The 19,942-nt window shown below is 37.2% G+C and overlaps 1 protein-coding gene across 6 annotated transcripts in view; it reads right to left on the bottom strand.

Moving 5' to 3' along the window:
• Positions 1–19,942, bottom strand: part of ATP8A1 (ATPase phospholipid transporting 8A1) — a 236,490-nt gene that overhangs the window by 130,300 nt on the left and 86,248 nt on the right. For all 6 annotated transcript variants that reach the window (XM_070372338.1, XM_005908123.3, XM_005908124.3 and 3 more), the window contains 4 exons: positions 11,658–11,730; positions 8,713–8,818; positions 6,129–6,211; positions 1,052–1,101 (listed from right to left, as the gene is read on the bottom strand). In XM_070372338.1, the coding sequence (XP_070228439.1) occupies positions 1,052–1,101; positions 6,129–6,211; positions 8,713–8,818; positions 11,658–11,730 (312 nt within the window). The remainder of the gene's footprint in view (positions 1–1,051; positions 1,102–6,128; positions 6,212–8,712; positions 8,819–11,657; positions 11,731–19,942) is intronic.

The raw sequence follows: 19,942 nt of genomic DNA on the forward strand, positions 1-19,942 counted from the left end.
TTAGATATAGCGTAGTTGCCTTTAGAAATATCTTGGACTGTTCAGTCCTCTCTTTCTCCACCTAGTACTTCCACTGCATTAGTGTCTCTGATCATTCCTGCTTTAGGACCACACTTGATTGGGCCCCTCTGCAACATCTCTGTAGTCTACCTCGCCCCTCCCGACTCATGTTTCTCTTAATCCAGCTTTGACGGCCTGGTCCCTGGTTCATCAGTGTCCTTGCTCTTTTCTTCTCCTGACAAAACTCCCACATCATGGGTGAACAGGAATGCCTTCTGTGGTCCAGCAGAGTGAGTGGACACTGCTGGAGAAAAGCCGCCCTGTCACAGCTTAGTAAACACTTGGTCCCAGCGTCACAGAGTGCTCCACACTGCCTCGTCACCTACATTTCTCTAATAACCCTGCTCGCATCTCCTCACAGGACTATGAGCATTCTCTTATGGTCTCTCCATTCCTCGAGTCTCCAATATGCCCCTGTCGCTCCAGATGCAGGATTTTTGCAATCACTTGGATGGAAGCTTCCAACAAGAAATTTCTATTCATTTGACCATGAACAGCTGCACGTTTATCCACTGTGGACCATCCCTTCTGTCTCTATTCCTACTATATGGAAACTAGTTTTATACCTAACAGAGAGATGAATATGAGTTTCTGAAATCCCTATGACAATTAGATGTTATAATGAGCACATAATTAGAATGGCAAGTTCCTGACTCTGATTCATTTTAATTCTGCATAAATCTTGGTGCCCCTAAGTATGTTTTCAGATCACTACCCGGGCCTGTACCCTACAGTTGTGATGCAGACTGTTATGTTCAGAAATATTATTACACTGCCTCCAGAAGACATGCCTTACAAGACTCTGAAGAGAACAGTTTATGATTTTCTTACAAATGACAATTAAAAATTGTATTGAAAATTTTAATTTAATATTTGGTCTAAATAAATTTATTTAAATAAAATAAAGCACACTTTCTTCTTATTTAAAAGGGAAAAACTTTAAATGGAGGGAAACATATCACATACACAAACCACAGAGCAGATGTTTTACCTGGTGAACTCCAAGACATTGAGCAACTCATATCTTTCTTCCTGCCCCAGCTATGAAGAAAAGGAAAATATGATTACATACAGTAAGAAGTAGCTTTGGCTTTTTGGAAATAAACTCCAGTTATGAAGTTTTAAGGTAAAAAATGTCAACACAAATTGTCCTTTCTGAAATACATCACCCTTAATTGAATTTATTAATTTTTCAGGTTCAGATGGAAGATTGAACAAACGCAATTACTTTTCATTCTTCCCAAAGCCCCACCAAAACTACAAAAAAAAAAAAATTAAAAAGAAAAACTCACAATGGCAGGAAAATATGAGAAGAGACAATGGCATTAAAAATTTGGAAGCTAGAAAACAGATAAGTGAGATATGCTTACTTAGCAGATTGCAAGAAGTAGCAAATGCTATTATATACACAGTGGTTACGGGGGAAAGGTGAGAACCAGCCTGACCTGTGTTGGATAATCCCTAAAAGGCCTAGGGAAGAGGAATAACAGGGAGTTCTAGAACTGGAAGGTAAAGGAGCGCCCTAAATGGGAGGACTAGGGGAAAAGCTGCTGTTCTGGGCACTGGCTTTTCCTGCATACTGGCAGAAGACCAGAGGCTTTGCTCCATAAAGTTTCTTTTGTCTAGAAGTTGGCACCTGAAGCTATAGTATTGTTATTGTATTTGTACTAAAGGCTAGGCCCCAATACCCCACAACTCACTTGGCCCCCTACATTCTGGCAACCAGATCTTTCCTGGCAGAAGGGTGGAAGACTGTTCTCTCGGGAATCTATAAACCCGGGTTGAGTCCTAAAGGTACAGATAACCATGATTTCCCAAATGAATCCCACCAGACCACCCCACAGTGAAGCCCAATGTTGACAAATACCCTCTTATACTCAGAACTGCCATACTGCTGCTAAGTCGCTTCAGTCGTGTCCGACTCTGTGCGACCCCATAGACAGAAGCCCACCAGGCTCCCCTGTCCCTGGGATTCTCCAGGCAAGAACACTGGAGTGGGTTGCCATTTCCTTCTCCAATGCATGAAAGTGAAAAGTGAAAGGGAAGTCGCTCAGTCGTGTCCAACTTTTAGCGACCCCATGGACTATAGCCTACCAGGCTCCTCCATCCATGGGATTTTCCAGGCAAGAGTACTGGAGTGGGGTGTCATTGCCTTCTCCGAGAACTGCCATATCAACTTGTAAATTCTTTACCCTTAACCGTGAGAAAACCAAAGATGAACAGATATCCAAGGACAGCTATTATCATGGATCACAGATATCCAAAACAAACAGATAAGAGCAATTTGGAAGAAAGAGAATTCCAAAAGAAAACAGGCTTCCTGATGGGCACAAAGGGCTGGTGGACAGGTCCTGGATGCCTCTTTCCTCCATTTCCACACCAGGATGAGGTGGTTTGTCATATGCTTTCTGTGGGGCATTTTCTGTTGGATCATTGGAACTGGATGGGTGTGGATTCCTGGAGGCATAAAACCTTCTGCAGTGTTTTACACCCTTGGAAATATTGCTAGATCCACCAGTATATGCTTGTTAATGGGACCCGTGAAAAAACAAAGATAATGTCTGAGACAAAAGCTGCCTGTAACAATGGTCATGCTTCTGTGATTAAGATTCACGTCCTGTGATGCTCTTTGGTGGCATAGAAGGAGACTGGCCTTATTTCTCTGCATATTGCAGCTCTCATCAAAGATCTTGCATAGCCTATTATGCATCTCATATGCAAGTGGTGCAGTAATTAAATGCTCTTCTTTTCTCCTAAGTAGAGAATGAGAAACTCCAGAAAGGAAATGTGAAAGTTGATGTTTAATTTTTGGTGAAGTATGCTTCTCCCAGTGCAATAATCAAAACAACTATAATGACAGCTTAATACCATTTTATGTTCCAGTAAAATGATATGCTTATTTAAACTGTTTGTAATTAAAAAAAAAAGAAAACATAAAAAAAATCATTATTCCTCTCAGAGAAGTAACGTTAATACAACACCTATGAAGGAAAAACAGGATACTATTTAAAAAATTAATATTGAGAAAACAATAAAAGCTTCTGGAAGCTAAAACATGTAATATCAGAAACAAAAAGAAAATCAATTGAAGTCTAAGAAGATAAAAGAGAGGAAAACTTCCAAAAAGTAGAACAAGAAGGCAAAAACACGAAAAGCAGGACAGAAAAGTTAAAAGATGTGCTCAGGAATTCTAAAAAGAGAGAGCAGAGAAAAAAGTGGAAGAAAAATGAACAGACTCATTCAAGAAAAATTTCCAGAATGGAAGGATGTAGAATTCCAAATGGAAAAGTGTCCACTCAGTGCTCAGGACAGTGAGTTAACATATTCTCACTACGGTATATGGTTGTCAAATTTCAGAATTCTTGGGATAAAGAAGATCTCACAAACTTCTTGAGGGAGGCAGTGGGCAAGTCACAAAAACTAGAGTCACAGTGGCTTCTGACTTCTCAGTTAGGCATACAGGAAGCCAGGCAATAAAAATTCCTCAGGAAACTGATTCCCAGCCTGGAATTCTCTATTCAGCAGGACCACCAATTAAGTATAAAGGTCAGATAAAAATGTTTACACTTAAAAGGGCTAAACAACAAGTAATTTCCCATGTGCCTTTTCTCAAGAAGCCAATAAAGAAAGTTGTCCACAAAAACAAGCATAGGCCAAGAACAAGGAAGACATGGGATTCAGAAACAGAAGATCTAACACAGGAGAGAGTTAAGGGAAGTCCGCAGGGAGACAGGAAAGCGCTTCCTCTTGAGAACCATGAGTGAGACTGAGCTGTGCACCACGGCAGCGTGGAGCCCTGAGTCAGGAGCTGGGCTTGTTAGGGCTGTCACTTCTGCTTCTGCTTCCGTAACACCTTTTCAACAGGATGAAACGGACAGAAAACATGTTCTACCAATGTCAGGTTCTAAGAAAGAAATTTTGACTTACGGGAAATAGCAAGTCCAAAACAGGAGACAATCAAAAGGAATTCCAAGTGCCATAGAAGCTGACCTCTGAGCAAAACTGGCCCGGAGTAAGGAGAACAGGGGCGGGGTGGGGTCTCAAGGGAAAGACTGCAACTGCCCACTGGCCAGATTATCTGGTGTAACTGCACTGATAAAAGTACACTAAGAAGTTATGAAACAATTAGAACAATTAGTAATAGGTAGAAAGAAAATGTTGCACTTGGAAAAAACATAAGAGATTTATTTTTAAGAATTAAAGAAAAAGATTATTTTCAGGAGATAATTTTGTATCTGAAAACACAAAATTAAAAACAAAGAAAATAAATGCTGAATAAAACAATGTTTTGCTAGGAATATCAATACAGGCATAATAACATAAACACTAAATAAAAATGCTTAATGAGATATAATTTATATACAATACTGTACACAGATCTTAAATATGTAGTTCAATGAAAATTCTATAGTTTGATAAAGGTATACTTGGTGTAACCACCACCCCAATCAAGACACAGAAAATTTCCACTGTCTTACAAATTCCTTTGCCCCCCTTTCCAATCTCCCACCTGTTGAGATAACCACTGCTCTGAATTCTAAGACCATAAGTCACTTTTTTCTGATCTCAACCTCGACATAAATGCAGAGTATGCAGCTCTCTGTGTCTGGCTTTTTTTCCTTTTTCTCAGCCTGTTCCTAAGACTTATCAATGCTGGTAATGAATCAATCATTTTACTCTTTTTTTTACTGTTCAGCTCTTCCACTGTGTATCACAATTTGTCAATCCATCCTCCTAGTGATGGACATTTAGTTTGTTTCTAGCTTTTGGCTACTGTGAATACAGCTGCTATGAACATACCATGAAACATCTCTCTGTAGACACATGCTTTACTTCTTCTGGGGAAGTATAAGTACAACTGCTGCATCAGGCACATGTTTACCTGTGCTGGAAAATTCTAAATGGTTTCCCAAAGGGGCTGTACCATCTTACACATCTACCCGCAACATATAGGTGAGCCCCTTGCTCTGCACATTAGGTGCTGTCATAAATTTTTTTAAAAAATATAAATCTATTTATTTTAATTGGAGGCTAATTACTTTACAATATTGTATTGGTTTTGCCATACATCAACATGAATCCGCCACAGGTGTACACGTGTTCCCCATCCTGAACCCCCCTCCCACCTCCCTCCCCATACCATCCCTCTGGGTCGTCCTAGTGCACCAGCCCCAAGCATCCTGTATCTTACGCCGAACCTGGACTGGCAATTCGTTTCTTATATGATATTATACATGTTTCAATGCCATTCTCCCAAATCATCCCACCCTCTCCCTCTCCCACAGAGTCCAAAAGACTGTTCTATACATCTGTGTCTCTTTTGCTGTCTCGCATACAGGGTTATAGTTACCATCTAAATTCCACATATATGCGTTAGTATACTGTATTGGTGTTTTCCTTTCTGGCTCACTTCACTCTGTATAATAGGCTCCAGTTTCATCCACCTCATGAGAACTGATTCAAATGTATTCTTTTTAATGGCTGAGTAATACTCCATTGTGTATATGTACCACTGCTTTCTTATCCATTCATCTGCTGATGGACATCTAGGTTGCTTCCATTAATGTTTTTAATTTTACTTTTCTTGGTGGGTATGTTGCAGTGTCTCACTGAGACTTTAATTTGCATTTCCCTGATGATTAATGATGTGTTTTCATGTGTGCACTGGCCATCTGTATATCTTCTTTTGTGAAATGTTTGTTCCAATCTTTTGCCCATACAACATCTGGGTCCAAATACTTGTTTAACCAAGCATTGTAATATAATTATACTACTACTGGAAAGGGATGGTGAGTCAAGAGAAATAATCCCTCATTTAATATAACTGAATAGAAAGTCAGTAGATATGTCTAAAATTGAAGAATTGAAATATATTTCATTCATCAACACATTAAAAAAGGATGTATAAATGTCTGAAGAAACAGCTAAAAGAATAGAAAAGTCGTTGCTTCTGGAGAGGAGAACTAGAGTAGGGAACCTCTGTTTGTATTGTGAGCTTTTTGGTATTATTTTATCTTTGAAGCTTGCATGCGCATTGCTTTGATAAAAAAGAGAATTAAATAACTTACTGAATCTATAATCACTGAGTCAGGCGTTCTTCCAGTGAAAACAAAATTCAACTGCTTGGCTGCTCTGACCAAGGCTCCCTCATCTGTTTTAGGCAAACAGAAGAAAGCAAATACATGGTGAAAAAACTCATCCCAAATATGAGAGTGAAAGAAAAGTGAAAGTGAAGTTGCTCAGTCGTGTCCGACTCTTTGCGACCCCATGGACTGTAGCCTACTAGGCTCTTCCATCCATGGGATTTTCCAGGCAAGAATACTGGAGTGGGGTGCCATTTCCTTTCCCAGGAGATCTTCCTGACCCAGGGATTGAACCTGGGTCTCCTGCATTGTAGGCAAATGCTTTATCGTCTTAGAGTAAGATATCCCAAAATATGAGAGTAAGACTGCAATACAATAGTCTGCTTAATTTTAAAATGAATTAAAGTTCTTTTTATTCTGACTCCTGTTTTTGAAATCCATTTCTTTTAAAATCATATGACAACGCCCAGGGTTTGAGTAGAATGATCTTCAGAATCTGAGACATGTATAGACCCCAGAGGCATATTCTTGAGGGCTAAGTCTCACTGTTAGCCAAACAGACCTAAAAAGGATAACTTCAAAGTACGTCTTGGTCCATCATATTCTCCACAAAACTTTTCTTAAAATAAATGATGTGTACAAATGAGGAAACCCCATAACAGCAACAACATGGATAGAAGGCATCATGCTAAGAGAAATAAGTCAGACAGACAAAGAAAAATACTGTATGATCTCACTTATATGTGGAATCTAAAGAAAAAAGAGAAGAGAAACCCACCCACCTCAAACTCATGTAAAAAGAGATCAGATGTGGTTATCAGAGGTGGAAGGTTGGTGAAGGGGAAGTGGAGAAAGGTGATCAAAAGGTACAAATTTCCATTATAACATAAATAAATACTAGGGATACAGTGATGTATATCAATTATTTCTTAATTAAATTGGAAAAAAACGAGTGGCACAAAAGTACCTTCTTAAGTTTTATCCTTTTCCTCCTAAAATGCTGAATGTAGGAAAACTATTAATAACACTATGAATATTGAGGGGTCAGATGGTAAAGCGTCTGCCTACAATGTGGGAGATCCAGGTTTGAGCCCTGGGTTGGGAAGATCCCCTGGAGAAGGAAATGGCAACCCTCCAGTACTCTTGCCTGGAAAATCCCATGGACAGAGGAGGCTGGTGGGCTACAGTCCATGGGGCCACAAAGAGTCGGACACGACTGAGCGACTTCACTTCAAATGAATTGATGTTTCATTGTATTACATATTATTCACTCTTATCACCATGTTATATCAGAACTTTTTTGTTTTGGGGGGAAGGGTGTGAGATAAAACATCCATACAGTGTCTGTCTTAATGATAGAGAGTGTATCTTATGGTTTTTAGGAATCTGGTATATTCTACAAGGTTGCAGGTGCTGGTTTGTAGTACAGTTTAAAACACGGGGGAGGGGATAGTTAGGAAGTTTGCAACTGGTCTGTACACACTGCTGTGTTAAAAACGATAACCAACAGGGACCTACTGTATCATAGCACATGGAACTCTGCTCAAAGTTATGTGGCAGCTGGAGGGAGGAGAGTTTGGGGGAGAATGGACACATGTATATGTATGGCTGAGTCCTTCTGCTGTCCACCTGAAACTATCACAACATTATTAATTGACTATGCTGCTGCTGCTGCTAAGTCACTTCAGTCGTGTCCGACTCTGTGCGACCCCAGAGACGGCAGCCCACCAGGCTCCCCCGTCCCTGGGATTCTCCAGGCAGGAACACTGGAGTGGGTTGCCATTTCCTTCTCCGATGCATGAAAGTGAAAAGTGAAAGTGAAGTCGCTCAGTCGTGTCCGACCCTCAGCGACCCCATGGACTGCAGCCTTCCAGGCTCCTCCGTCCATGGGATTTTCCAGGCAAGAGTACTGGAGTGGGGTGCCATTGACTTCTCCTAATTGACTATACTCCAATACAAAATAAAAAGTTTTTTTTTTTTAAAGGAAACATAAAAAGTTCCCTAAAGTGTGTTCCTTCTTTTCTGAAATCTTAGTCATCAAATTGGCTATTTACCCAATTTTACACTGAAAATAAGCCCAAGTATGGAGTCTCTTCTCTAAGTGTAAAGCTCTTCTCATTCAAGTAAATACACAGCGAACTCCTTGATTATCATTTCCAAAAGAAGAAAAGTTGGTATTCTAAAATCAACACCATTCAGGTAAACAGTTCTTCCTTTTTCTGCCAGCTTATGTGAAAAAGCAGTTTATGACCAATAGTTTTTTCTTAATTATTTATAAAGAAGGGAAAACTTACTATGCACTTAGAGTACCATTTTTTCTAACTTGTATGTATTTTGTTATTCAAATTTCCATGTAACATGTTATATAACAAATATTACAGTTATAGATTTTAAAATATGTACATATATGTATAATTTTGAAAGCCAATGTTTCTAATTAGTAAATAACATTTTTATTCTAAAACTAAAGTGACCTGGTTGTTTTACTTCTTCAAATTAAATTCTGAACAACCTCATATTTCAGAACAATTTTCAACCAAGAAATACATCACAATTGCTTCATTTGTACCTGGAGATGCTGCCTGGTAAATAATCTTATCACCTTCCCGCTCTGGTACTGCCGTGTGACACACGGCCATCATTGTAAGAAATTCACATATTATTGGTGCAGTGGGCTGTAAGAAATAAACACACCATTTAGCCCCTTCCATTTAACCATATGACACAATGATAGCAGTATTACTTCATGTATATTGAGTGCAACTGTTAAATATTGAGAGTGAAAGTCAAGAAATCAACACTATGAAGAGAAAATATTTTTTACTAAAATCCTTCATTTTTGCAACCTCTTCATTCCTTTTCTAAACATTTATATAAGGCCACCTTGTCTTGTTGAATAGAAACAGCACAGTGAAAAAGGCAGATATAGTTGAATCCTGTTATTAGAGGACAAGAGAGGAATTCTAAAATGTTCATTTACCTGGTTCTAATTCCTGATCAGATCTAAATCTTAGGCATCTAATCTTACTGTGGTTCCACTACTTTGGGTCGCAGTGATGATGGCAGAGGATTCCTCTACAATGCTTTGGCCTCTCTTTCCAAAAACAACAACCATAACCTGACTAGTGTCCTACTAAATAAAAAAGGGTTGACTGAGCAAGTCCTGTGTAGTTATGGCCTGAGGAAGACAGGATCCTTTCTGCAAGGAGTTTTTGAGTTTATAGGAGAATAGCAACCAGATTTTCGAAATTAAACATCTTTTCTGGTTTCTGATGAAGAAAAGTGTCACTCGAATTAATAAAGGAAAAAAATTCCTCCATGATCTTGGAACAAAAAACTAAAATGACTGGAAAGGTACATCAAAACATTATTTGAAAACAAACAAACAAACAAACTGGTGTTCAGGCTAGAACAGCAGACAAATCAGACAAGGTCCCTGATGCTTTGACCTGTGGGGAAAAGAGAACATAGATAAACAGTACACAAGTATCATTTATTTAGGGGCTTTCCTTGTGGCTCATCTGGTAAAGAACCTGCCTGCAATGCGAAAGACCTGGGTTTGATCCCTGGATTGGGAAGGTCCCCTGGAGAAGGGAACAGCTACCCACTCCAGTATTCTGGCCTGGAGAATTCCATAGACTGTATAGTCCATGGGGTGTCGCCAAGAGTTGGACATGACTGAGCAAATTTCATATCATTTATTTATACTGTGAAGAGGGTTACAAAGGATAAAATGTATGAAAATCATACAATATGATTTGGGTCAGTTTGTGGTTGTTCTCAAGACAATGTGATCTTTAAGCTGATCAAGTTTTAGCCTCATGAAGTACTAAGCACAGTTTTCCATCAAGCAGGAATAACACATGACTGAAAAGGTCCTAAAGGAGGAAAGAATGAAGCATGTATGAGAAAATAAAAGAAAGCCAGTATACACTGAGGAGAAAGAAAGGGAGGGTAGGTCCAAGTGAGGCTGGTGACTTAGGCAGAGGTTGGATCACACAACTTTGTAAGTTGAGAGGGAAGCCAGAGAGTGGTTTTCAACAGGGGTGTGTTGGGACTTGATTTCCACTGGCATCATTCTAGCTGCCATGTGCAACAAGGATGGGAAGGGGTGAAAATGGAAACCAGGAGAAGGGTTATGAGGCTGTTGTGGCAGTTTACCTGGAGGATGCTGGTAGTCTTGACTGGGGTAGAGAAAGTGAGAATGAGGTGAAGAAGACATTTAGGACATGTTCTAGAAAGTCATGGGCTTCCCAGTGGTGCAGTGGTAAAGAATCTGCCTGTCAATTCAGGAGGTGCAGGAGACAAAGCTTTGATCCTGGATGGGGACGATCCCCTGGAGGAGGAAACGGCAACCCACTGCAGTGTTCTTGCCTGGGAAATCCCATGGACAGAGGAGCCAGACAGGCTATAGTCCATGGGGTCGCAAAGAGTTGGCAACAACTGTGCGACTGAGCGCATGCACGTGTACACATACACACAAGAAAGTTGTATTGACAAGGGCTTAGTGATTCATTACAGATCTGGAGATGGAGAGAAGAGACATAACAAAGCAACCCTAAATTCCTAGACGGAGTTATAAGATAGTTGATTGTGTAACTTACTGAACCTGAGAACACAAGAAGGAAGAGGTGGGTCTAGGTCTAGATTTTGTGGATCTTGAAGCTCATGTTCTGTTGAAAGCAGAAATATCCACACGAATGCGCTGCTAGGGCCCCGCCCAGGGGCATAGGTGGCACGTCCACCAGTGCCAGGTAGGGACTAGTTTTGGGGTGATGAGCATGACTTCAAGTTTTGATGCACTGAGCTTGAAGTGATTGTGAGAAAAAGTTGGGGATTTAAACCTAGGTGCACTCAGCTGCATCTGACTCTATAGGCCCATGGAACTGCAGCCCTCCAGCTCCTCTGCCCATGGAATTTTCCAGGCAGGAACACTGGAGAGTGTCATTTTTTCCTCCAGGGCATCTTTCCGACCCAGGGATTGAACTCAAGTCTCTTATGTCTCCTGCATTGGCAGGCAGATTCTTTACCCCTAGTGCCACTTGGGAAGCCCTTAAACTTCAGAGATCATATCATTTGATCAGGTGGAATTTAATCAGGTGGAATTTAATAAGTATCAGTAACTTTATAAGTGGAATACTCACATTGGGTGGCAGATGTCTAAAGTTCTTACTGTATAGATTTAGCACTGGCCTATAATTTTGAGCAAGTAATTAATTTCTATAGATATTCTGAAGTTGTTAACAATGAGTTGTTTCATATAAATAGAGCTCTAAATTATCTAGTATTTTTAAAAAGCAGAGTATCAATAAATGACAGTGTTAAAAGTAAATTTCTAAAAATCACAGATCCGTGTTGGCCAAGTAAAAATAATTTAGAGACAACAGATTTTTATAATTATTAAAAATGATCATGAAAGTAAAAAATGGAATATATAAGCATGGAAGGTAATTCAGAGAAACACTCATTAGTTTTCATTTATTAATGAAAAGATAATGGTACTATGCTTCTTACATGATTATTTTGGAGGTTTTCCAGCAATGATGAATCACTAAATGTTTTTTCATCTCCAAACTGTGAGTTCTGCCTAAAGGGGAAAAAAAGGAGCATATTTAATTCATTTATACAAGCCCATGGATCTATCTGTAAATTACTTTTAAAATAAATCATTATGCCTACAAACTCTTAATAAATTAAATCTAATAAATTAAGTATAATTTAGTCCACATTTCAAATAAGATATCACATATTTCATGATTGAGTCATAGGATATTTTCAAACATTATAAACTGTGAAAGCCTTTTTCAGTGTTAATAAAAAATAGCATTTAACTGTTCATTTTCCTGGAGTAAAATTATGTTGTAGCCATATGAAATTTAAAAAAAATTTAATTAAAAAAATGTAACCAAACTGCTAATATACATGGAACTGAATTTTTTACTTTCATAATTTTTCCAAGGTTTAAAAATTTTGAGAATTAATGGAGTTATTATAAAAATAATACTGTTTTACTTTAGCCATAAAAATTTATTTGCAGTGAGTAACACTATATGATTACCATATGAAACAAAAATATGAATAAACTGATTACACATTTCATTAACATTTATCACTAACAAATATCTTACATATTTATGTACATATTACAGTTACTCTGTAAAGGAGAAAAAAGCCATAAAAGTATATATGTGGTTTTGTGTTGTGGCTGTCTTCAGATCAGCAAACTTGAACTCCATATGAAACAAATCAAATGAGAATTGCCTCTATAATCTAGCTATTACTAATTTCATAGCCATGCAATTTAATATCAAAATGTTGAGATTCAAAGGAAGGACAAGGAACATTTAAGTGGAAATGTCAAACCCCAAGAGTATACTTATTACAGTTCAGTGAAAATATATAGATCTAAAGCTTTTGTGCACAGAAGGAAATTTCAGAAGTCGTTGAGGAAAAAATAATGTGTTCAATATTAAACAGCTGTAATCTAGAAAGCTTTTAATCATAATTTTTACAGGTTACAAAGAGAATTATCAGTGCCAATGTGCCAAATATCAAGTTTCATATTTTAAAGCCAGCTGTTTGAAAGGAAGGAGAAATCATTGAAGAAAAAAAAAAGAATGTAAAATAATTTAAGCTAAACCAGATCATCAATATATGTAAATATCTTTTTAACCATACACCATAAAAAGAAGTTAGAATTTTACTGTAAAACACATCTTTATTAATGTGTAACACTTTGATCTATTAATTCTCAATATTATAATGCACCTTTATTAGCACATAGATTAGAATTCTCAAAAACATCAGTAGGAAACAGAATGAACACATTTTATTATTATTTTAATAATAATAATTTATTTATAAAATAAAAAATTAATATCTATTAATTAAAACTCCTCCTCTTCTTAGTTTTAAAGATGAAAAGAACTTTTAAACAACTTGTCAATTGGCAGGCAGAAAAAATTAACATACATTTCTCCTCTAAATATTATCATTCTCAAAAAGTTTATTATTCAGGGCTCTATAAAATCTCCCTATTATTTATAAAATGTATTCATTATTGGTTCTTAGTTATATTTTCGCACTTATTTGTTAGATAAATTGAAATGTCAAAGAATATTCACAGTAACAACTTGCATGTGGAGGTCTATCTTCCTTCTAAAGAATTTTGGACTAAAAGCTTTTATAAATTTGAAGATGTGTCTTATTAATCTCACCAGTAATTCTTTCACTTCATAAGTCACAGTTACCACAATTGATAAAACTTTCAAATGTATTTATAACAAATAACACTAGATATGCAACTGAAATGTTGACACGGACACATCCTTCCCTCCATTCACCAGTGAAACCTTCTGACGCAGAAAATGCTAACACTTCTCCCAGAAAGGAGCTTCCTTTCCAAGATCATAAACCCATCAGCATTTCATCTGCTAATTACACAGCTTGGTCTGGATAACTCAGACATGGTGCTCTCATCACCCCTGTCCGAAATCTCACAAAATGTTCACTTTTAGTAAAAGTAAACAGATAAAATTAGGAAGCTCAAAAGTCATTTCAAAATAAGAACCAATAAATTGTTAGCTGACAAAGTTATTTGAATTTGCAAACTGTGCATACATAAAAGTGTAAGCCGACATCTACATTTTGTTAAAACTTTCCATAGAAGTTTTCAAGTGACACTCTGCCTTATAAGGAGACAAAGAAATTATGGTGTTTTGCAAAAAGCAATAAGGCAGGGGGTGTAACAGTAAGATAAAGTGAAAAATGAGCAGTTAACCCACAGTGTCATATAATTTACTGCTTCTTGTAGGCTGATTTAAAAGCTATGATACATTGCAAATAATTATTTCCTAATCATCCAAAAATGAAGAATCCTAATAGCAATAAAAAATGAGACGATTCAGAATTTTATGGATAAACATAAATTACAATAAGTGTGGCCTGATCAGTATTGGGAACCAGAGAAGATCAAATTGCTAACATCCGTTGGATTATAGAAAAAGCAAGAGAGTTCCAGAAAAACATCTATTTCTGCTTTATTGACTATGCCAAAGCCTTTGACTGTGTGGATCACAATAAACTGTAGAAAATTCTGAAAGAGATGGGAATACCAGACCACCTGACCTGCCTCTTGAGAAACCTGTATGCAGGTCAGGAAGCAATAGTTAGAACTGAACATGGAACAACAGACTGGTTCCAAATAGGAAAAGAAGTACATCAAGGCTGTATATTGTCATCCTGCTTATTTAACTTACATGCAGAGTACATGTTGAGAAACCCTGGGCTGGAGGAAGCACAAGCTGGAATCAAGATTGCTGGGAGAAATATCAATAACCTCAGATACGCAGATGACGCCACCCTTATGGCAGAAAGTGAAGAGGAGCTAAAGAGCCTCTTGATGAAAGTGAAAGAGGAGGGTGAAAAAGCTGGCTTAAAGCTCAACATTCAGAAAACGAAGATCATGGCATCTGGTCCCATCACTTCATGGCAAATAGATGGGGAAACAGTGGAAACAGTGACAGACTATTTTTTGGGGCTCCAAAATCATGCAGATGGTGACTGCAGCCATGAAATTAAAAGACGCTTACTCCTTGGAAGGAAAGTTATGACCAACCTAGACAGCATATTGAAAAGCAGAGACATTACTTTGTCAACAAAGGTCCGTCTAGTCAAGGCTATGGTTTTTCCAGTAGTCACGTATGGATGTGAGAGTTGGACTATAAAGAAAGCTGAGTGCCGAAGAATTGATGCTTTTGAACTGTGGTGCTGGAGAAGACTCTTGAGAATCCCTCAGACTGCAAGGAGATCCATGCAGTCCATCCTAAAGGAAATCATTCCTGAATATTCATTAGAAGGACTGATGGCTGAAGCTGAAACTCCAATACTTTGGCCACCTGATGCAAAGAGCTGACTCATTTGAAAAGACCCTGATGCTGGGAAAGATTGAAGGCAGGAAGAGAAGGAGATGACAGAGCATGAGATGGTTGGATGGCATCACCAACTCAATAGACACGAATCTGAGTAAACTTCGGGTGTTGGTGATAGACAGGGAGGCCTGGCGTGCTGCGTGCAGTCCATGGGGTCGAAAAGGGTCGGCCATGACTGAGCAACTGAACTGAACTGAATCAGTTAATTTCATACATGACAGTGTGGACTAAGAGATCATGTCAAATGAAGAGATAAATAACAATTTTTATTTAAGTTAAAAAACAATTTAGGAGTAGAAAGGCCTAGTATTCAGAAAACAAATAGAAAACACGGTCTGCATAAAGCTAAAATACTTCTGCATAGCAAACACTATTACAAGCAAGTCAAAAGCCAAATGACAAACTGGGAAGAAAACTGTTTCCAACACATAAAATGGTTACTTTATTCAAGATGAAACATTAATTCACTCAGAATAAAAAGGGCTTATAGAAGCTAACACTAAAAAGATCAACAATGCAATAGAACAATGAGCAGAGGATATAAACACACAGTTCACAAAGGAAGAAATAGAAGTGGTTTTAAATATATATTCAATCTTACTGCATGATGAGAGAAATGAGATTTAAATCTATCAATGTGGCAGAAATAGTTTGACAACTCTGCTGCTATAACCTTGGAAAAACAGTTAAACCATTCATCATTGATGAGAATGAAAATTGGTACAATTTCTAAAAAGGAATATTGGCAATGAAAGAGAAAGTCGCTCAGTTGTGTCTGACTCTTTGTCCCATGGAATTCTCCAGGCCAGAATACTGGAGTGGGTAGCCGTTCCCTTCTCCAGGGGGAAACTGCCGAACGTAGGGGTTGAACCCAGGTATCCCACATTGAAGGCGGATTCCTTACCAGCTGAGCCACAAGGGAAGCCCAAGGATACTGGGGTGGGTAGCCTATCCCTTCTCTAGCTGATCTTCCTGACCCAGGAATCAAACCGGAGTCTCCTTCATTGCAGGCAGATCCTTTACCAACTGAGCTATCAGGGAAGACCCTGATATTGGCAATATCTAACAAAATTTAAAATCAATATAATCCTTTGAGATTCAGAAATTCCAGTTTCTGGAATTTCAGTCTATTCTGTACTTACAGTCCGGTGCAAAACTCTGTATGTACAAACTCATTCTTTGCAGCACATTTTTAACAGCAAAAGGTTAGAACTAACCCAAAGTTTTACCAGGGCAGTTGCTTAAAAAGACTGTGGTACATCCATATAATAATAATGGAACACTATACAAAAAATAGGAGGCTGTCCACGGAATATGGACAAATCTCAAAGGTGTATTGTCAAATGAAAAGCTGGTACCAAAGTGTGTACAATATGTTTCACTTTTGGTAAAAATGAGAAAGAAAATATATGCATACACAGTAGAATAGATCTGGAGAAATAAACCTGAAATGGGTTACACTGACTGCCTTCAGGTGGGGAAATGGAGGGTCAGAGATAGGGAAGAGATGTGTTACTGCATTATGAACTTAAATCAAATTTAAATTGAAGATTAAAAACCAGAACAAAATCCAACTATGAGCTGAAACATACATTCTACATACAAACTCAATGTATACATTATATACACACAGACACTACACACATGCATACATGGGAAGACAAAGGCAGTGTGGCTGAAAACACTGTTTTCTGAATGGATCTGTACCTTCTGGCTTTGAATAGTGCTACTGTTCCAAATCAAAATTCCTAAAAGGGTGATTTAATTTTAAAAAATGAAATTGTTGTTCAGCATCAGGTCAAGTCCAAGAATATAAACAAGTGGTTGAGTTCAATAATAATGTTTTTTTCTTAGACACTAGTTTTGATCAATGTGGTCTGCTTTTCTGTGTGGTTCTAAAGTATTTCTGAGGGCAATTACAAAAGAGGAGTTCCAATAACATTCTGTGAAATGGTCGCTTGACTGGAATAAATAAATTACTTGTCAAAGTGACTACTCTGAAGACTAGCTAATCTGGATGTGTTAGGTTTCGTTACTATTCAGTCATACCTGTAAGAATGTTTTAGTGAGCCCAGTGATGGCAGCAGAATAAATAAATACCGCTCATTTCATACATAAATACAGACCAAAATGAAATGAGAAAAGAAGACCAGAAAATGGTACCATCCAGTGATACTGTGCTAATACTAAAAACCACAGTAAAATGAGTGAGCACGGAATACTTTGGGAGTTTCCTCAAAGTAATAGTGGGGGAAAATACAGATGAACTGAAATTGGCTTTGAGTACATATTACTGAAGTGAGTGAATGAGTACATCTGTTTCCTACTATTATTTATGCTTGAGATTTCCACAAAAAAAATCAGAAAAAGAAAAAAATGTAACAAAATATATAGCTTTGGAATATAATCATATCTTAGGGCTACACAGATGCTTATAATAAGCTAATATTTTTGTGCAATCCTCCAAACATTGATACTGTCTAAAGAATGGTAGATTTTAATAGAAATGAATTAACCTTCAAGGTTATACGTCAGCTGATGGTACTTGGCAATAACAAGAAAACCATCCCAGTTCTGGAAGCAGTGGCTACTGGTTGGGAAATGATTTCATCTCTGTAAACTATATTAATAGATTTAAGCAAGTAGAGTTACAGCCATTATCCAATTATTTTTAATGTCAAGAAAGTGTTTTTGAAACTGTCACTGTAATAGTTGGCCATCAAATTTGACTAAATGTAAATAATCTACATATTTCTGTTGTTTAGTTGCTGAGTTGTGTCCAACTCTAAAAATCTACATACACTTATGTGTTAAATAATAAGTGTTTTTTAACTTGGTATTTTTGTGGCAAATATGGTTGAAGAATGATAGTGAAATACACGGTACAGATCACAGATTTTATCTATGGAGTCAGTGAACTTCACATTGAAAGGTGAAGCTGCTGACAGTAAGAATCACCTTTCAGATTTTGGATTTATAGTCAGCTGTACTCTCCAGTTTACCCCTGAGGACCAGCAGCATGAAGATATAGCCAGGTTCCTGAAGCATACACTCAGTCAGGCCCACACTTTCAATCTTGGTTTCTCTGGCAATATGAAATCAAGTGGATCAGATCTGGCAAATGCCAGATTTAGGATTGGGCCAAGTTGTGTCCCCCTCCAGGCTAACTTCTCATCAATCAGTTAAACTATACTTGCTCTTGCTACCTTAACAAAACGAGAAAGAAAAAGTGAAATAACAAATAGTAAGGATATCTTTTCTCTAAATGCAGATATTTCTGAAGCTCTTTAAAGTCTATTGGAAGTGATATAACCACCACCTACTTAATATCCAGGTTGAGCAAAGTTTTAACTTTTTCTCCCATGTTTACTGGTTGTATACTTTGAGGGAAGTTACTTATTGGCTTCTCTGCCTAAATTTCACCAGCTTTAGAAGGCTCATGTCAATTACAACTCCTCAAATATGTCTTGAGGATTAAGTGAGGGACATTAGAGCTAACACTCAGATACTCTTTTAAGCACTTTAAAAACAGAATTCATTTAATCTTTGCAACCTCCCTATGATGTCTACATTCTACCCGATGAGGACCCATTAGGATCAGGATGTGAATCTGAGAGATCAGAATCGAAGTCTGCATCCTTGACAACTGCTCAGGACCCAGGACACAACTAAAGTTCAAGTAGTAGCTGTTCCTTCATCTTTGCTGCTTATAGCTAACCATTTGATAGATGAGGAAATCCAAGTAGATATTTAAAATAAAGCTTACTTTATTAAACAGTTGGCAAAAACCTTTCCTAGGGTTTACTTCTTAAGATATCATTAATATCTAAGTTTATACAGAACTGCAAGTGGAACTATACAAAAATCTATGAAAAACATGACATTTTAAAATTTGGAATTACCCAGTTTAGAATATCAAGTTTCCAGAAAGGGTGTTTTACATAAAAAACTTAAATAGATAAAATAATGTCTCTTCCCAATAGTGACAAAAATCATGAAACAACCTCTACTGAAAGTAGAATATTTTAAATGACCCAGATAAACAACTGTTAACATTTTCATCCAATCTTAATAAGAATAAGGTGAAGGTAATTTCCGTCTCAAGAAAAAGTGATTTATCTTAGAAAAAAACATATATTCTAAAAATAAAAATATATATTCAATTCTATTGAAAGGCAACAAATAAAAAGATATAATCAAAATTTTAACTACATTCTCAAAAGATTAAGTAGAAGAGAATATCTACATCATTACACTTGAATTATCTACCAACAGTAAGATGTTTTGGCACATTTAAAAGACACTGAAAATTATTCAGTTGTGGATAGGTGTTGAAATGCATGACACTCCAAGCAATGAGCTTAAGTGTAATGAATCATCAGTTATCACATGAACCAAACAGCTGCCTCTGTCATTAACTGTAGGTAGTGTGAGGCTTATTGCAAATTGTTACCAAATCTCCACTTTATTGAAATAAAATCCAAGTTGAAAAATAAGGCTTAATCATAAAATACCCTGTGTCATCTGAAAACAGAAATGTAATCACATATAAAGCCATACTACTTTTTACAATTACCAGCATTAAAGAAATCTGCTTTCTGAAATTTCATTTGCCACCAGATTGCAATGAATTACTGAAATAAACTCATGTCATTCTAAATGAAAATGTAAACCATGGTGAGGATTTTAAAGTAAGACAAAAACCCAATATGTACTGAAATTAAGCTTATAAAATGCTATTCAATAATTCTAAAATTAATTATATTCCTGTTAACCCTAGTTATTGGTAGCATAATTTTCCAACATTTGTTCCAGATATTTCATTAAAAAATGTTTATGTTATAGCCTCCAAACAGATTTAGCAAATTA

The sequence above is a fragment of the Bos mutus genome, chromosome 6 (genome assembly GCF_027580195.1).
Source record: "Bos mutus isolate GX-2022 chromosome 6, NWIPB_WYAK_1.1, whole genome shotgun sequence".
Taxonomy (NCBI): Eukaryota; Metazoa; Chordata; class Mammalia; order Artiodactyla; family Bovidae; genus Bos; species Bos mutus.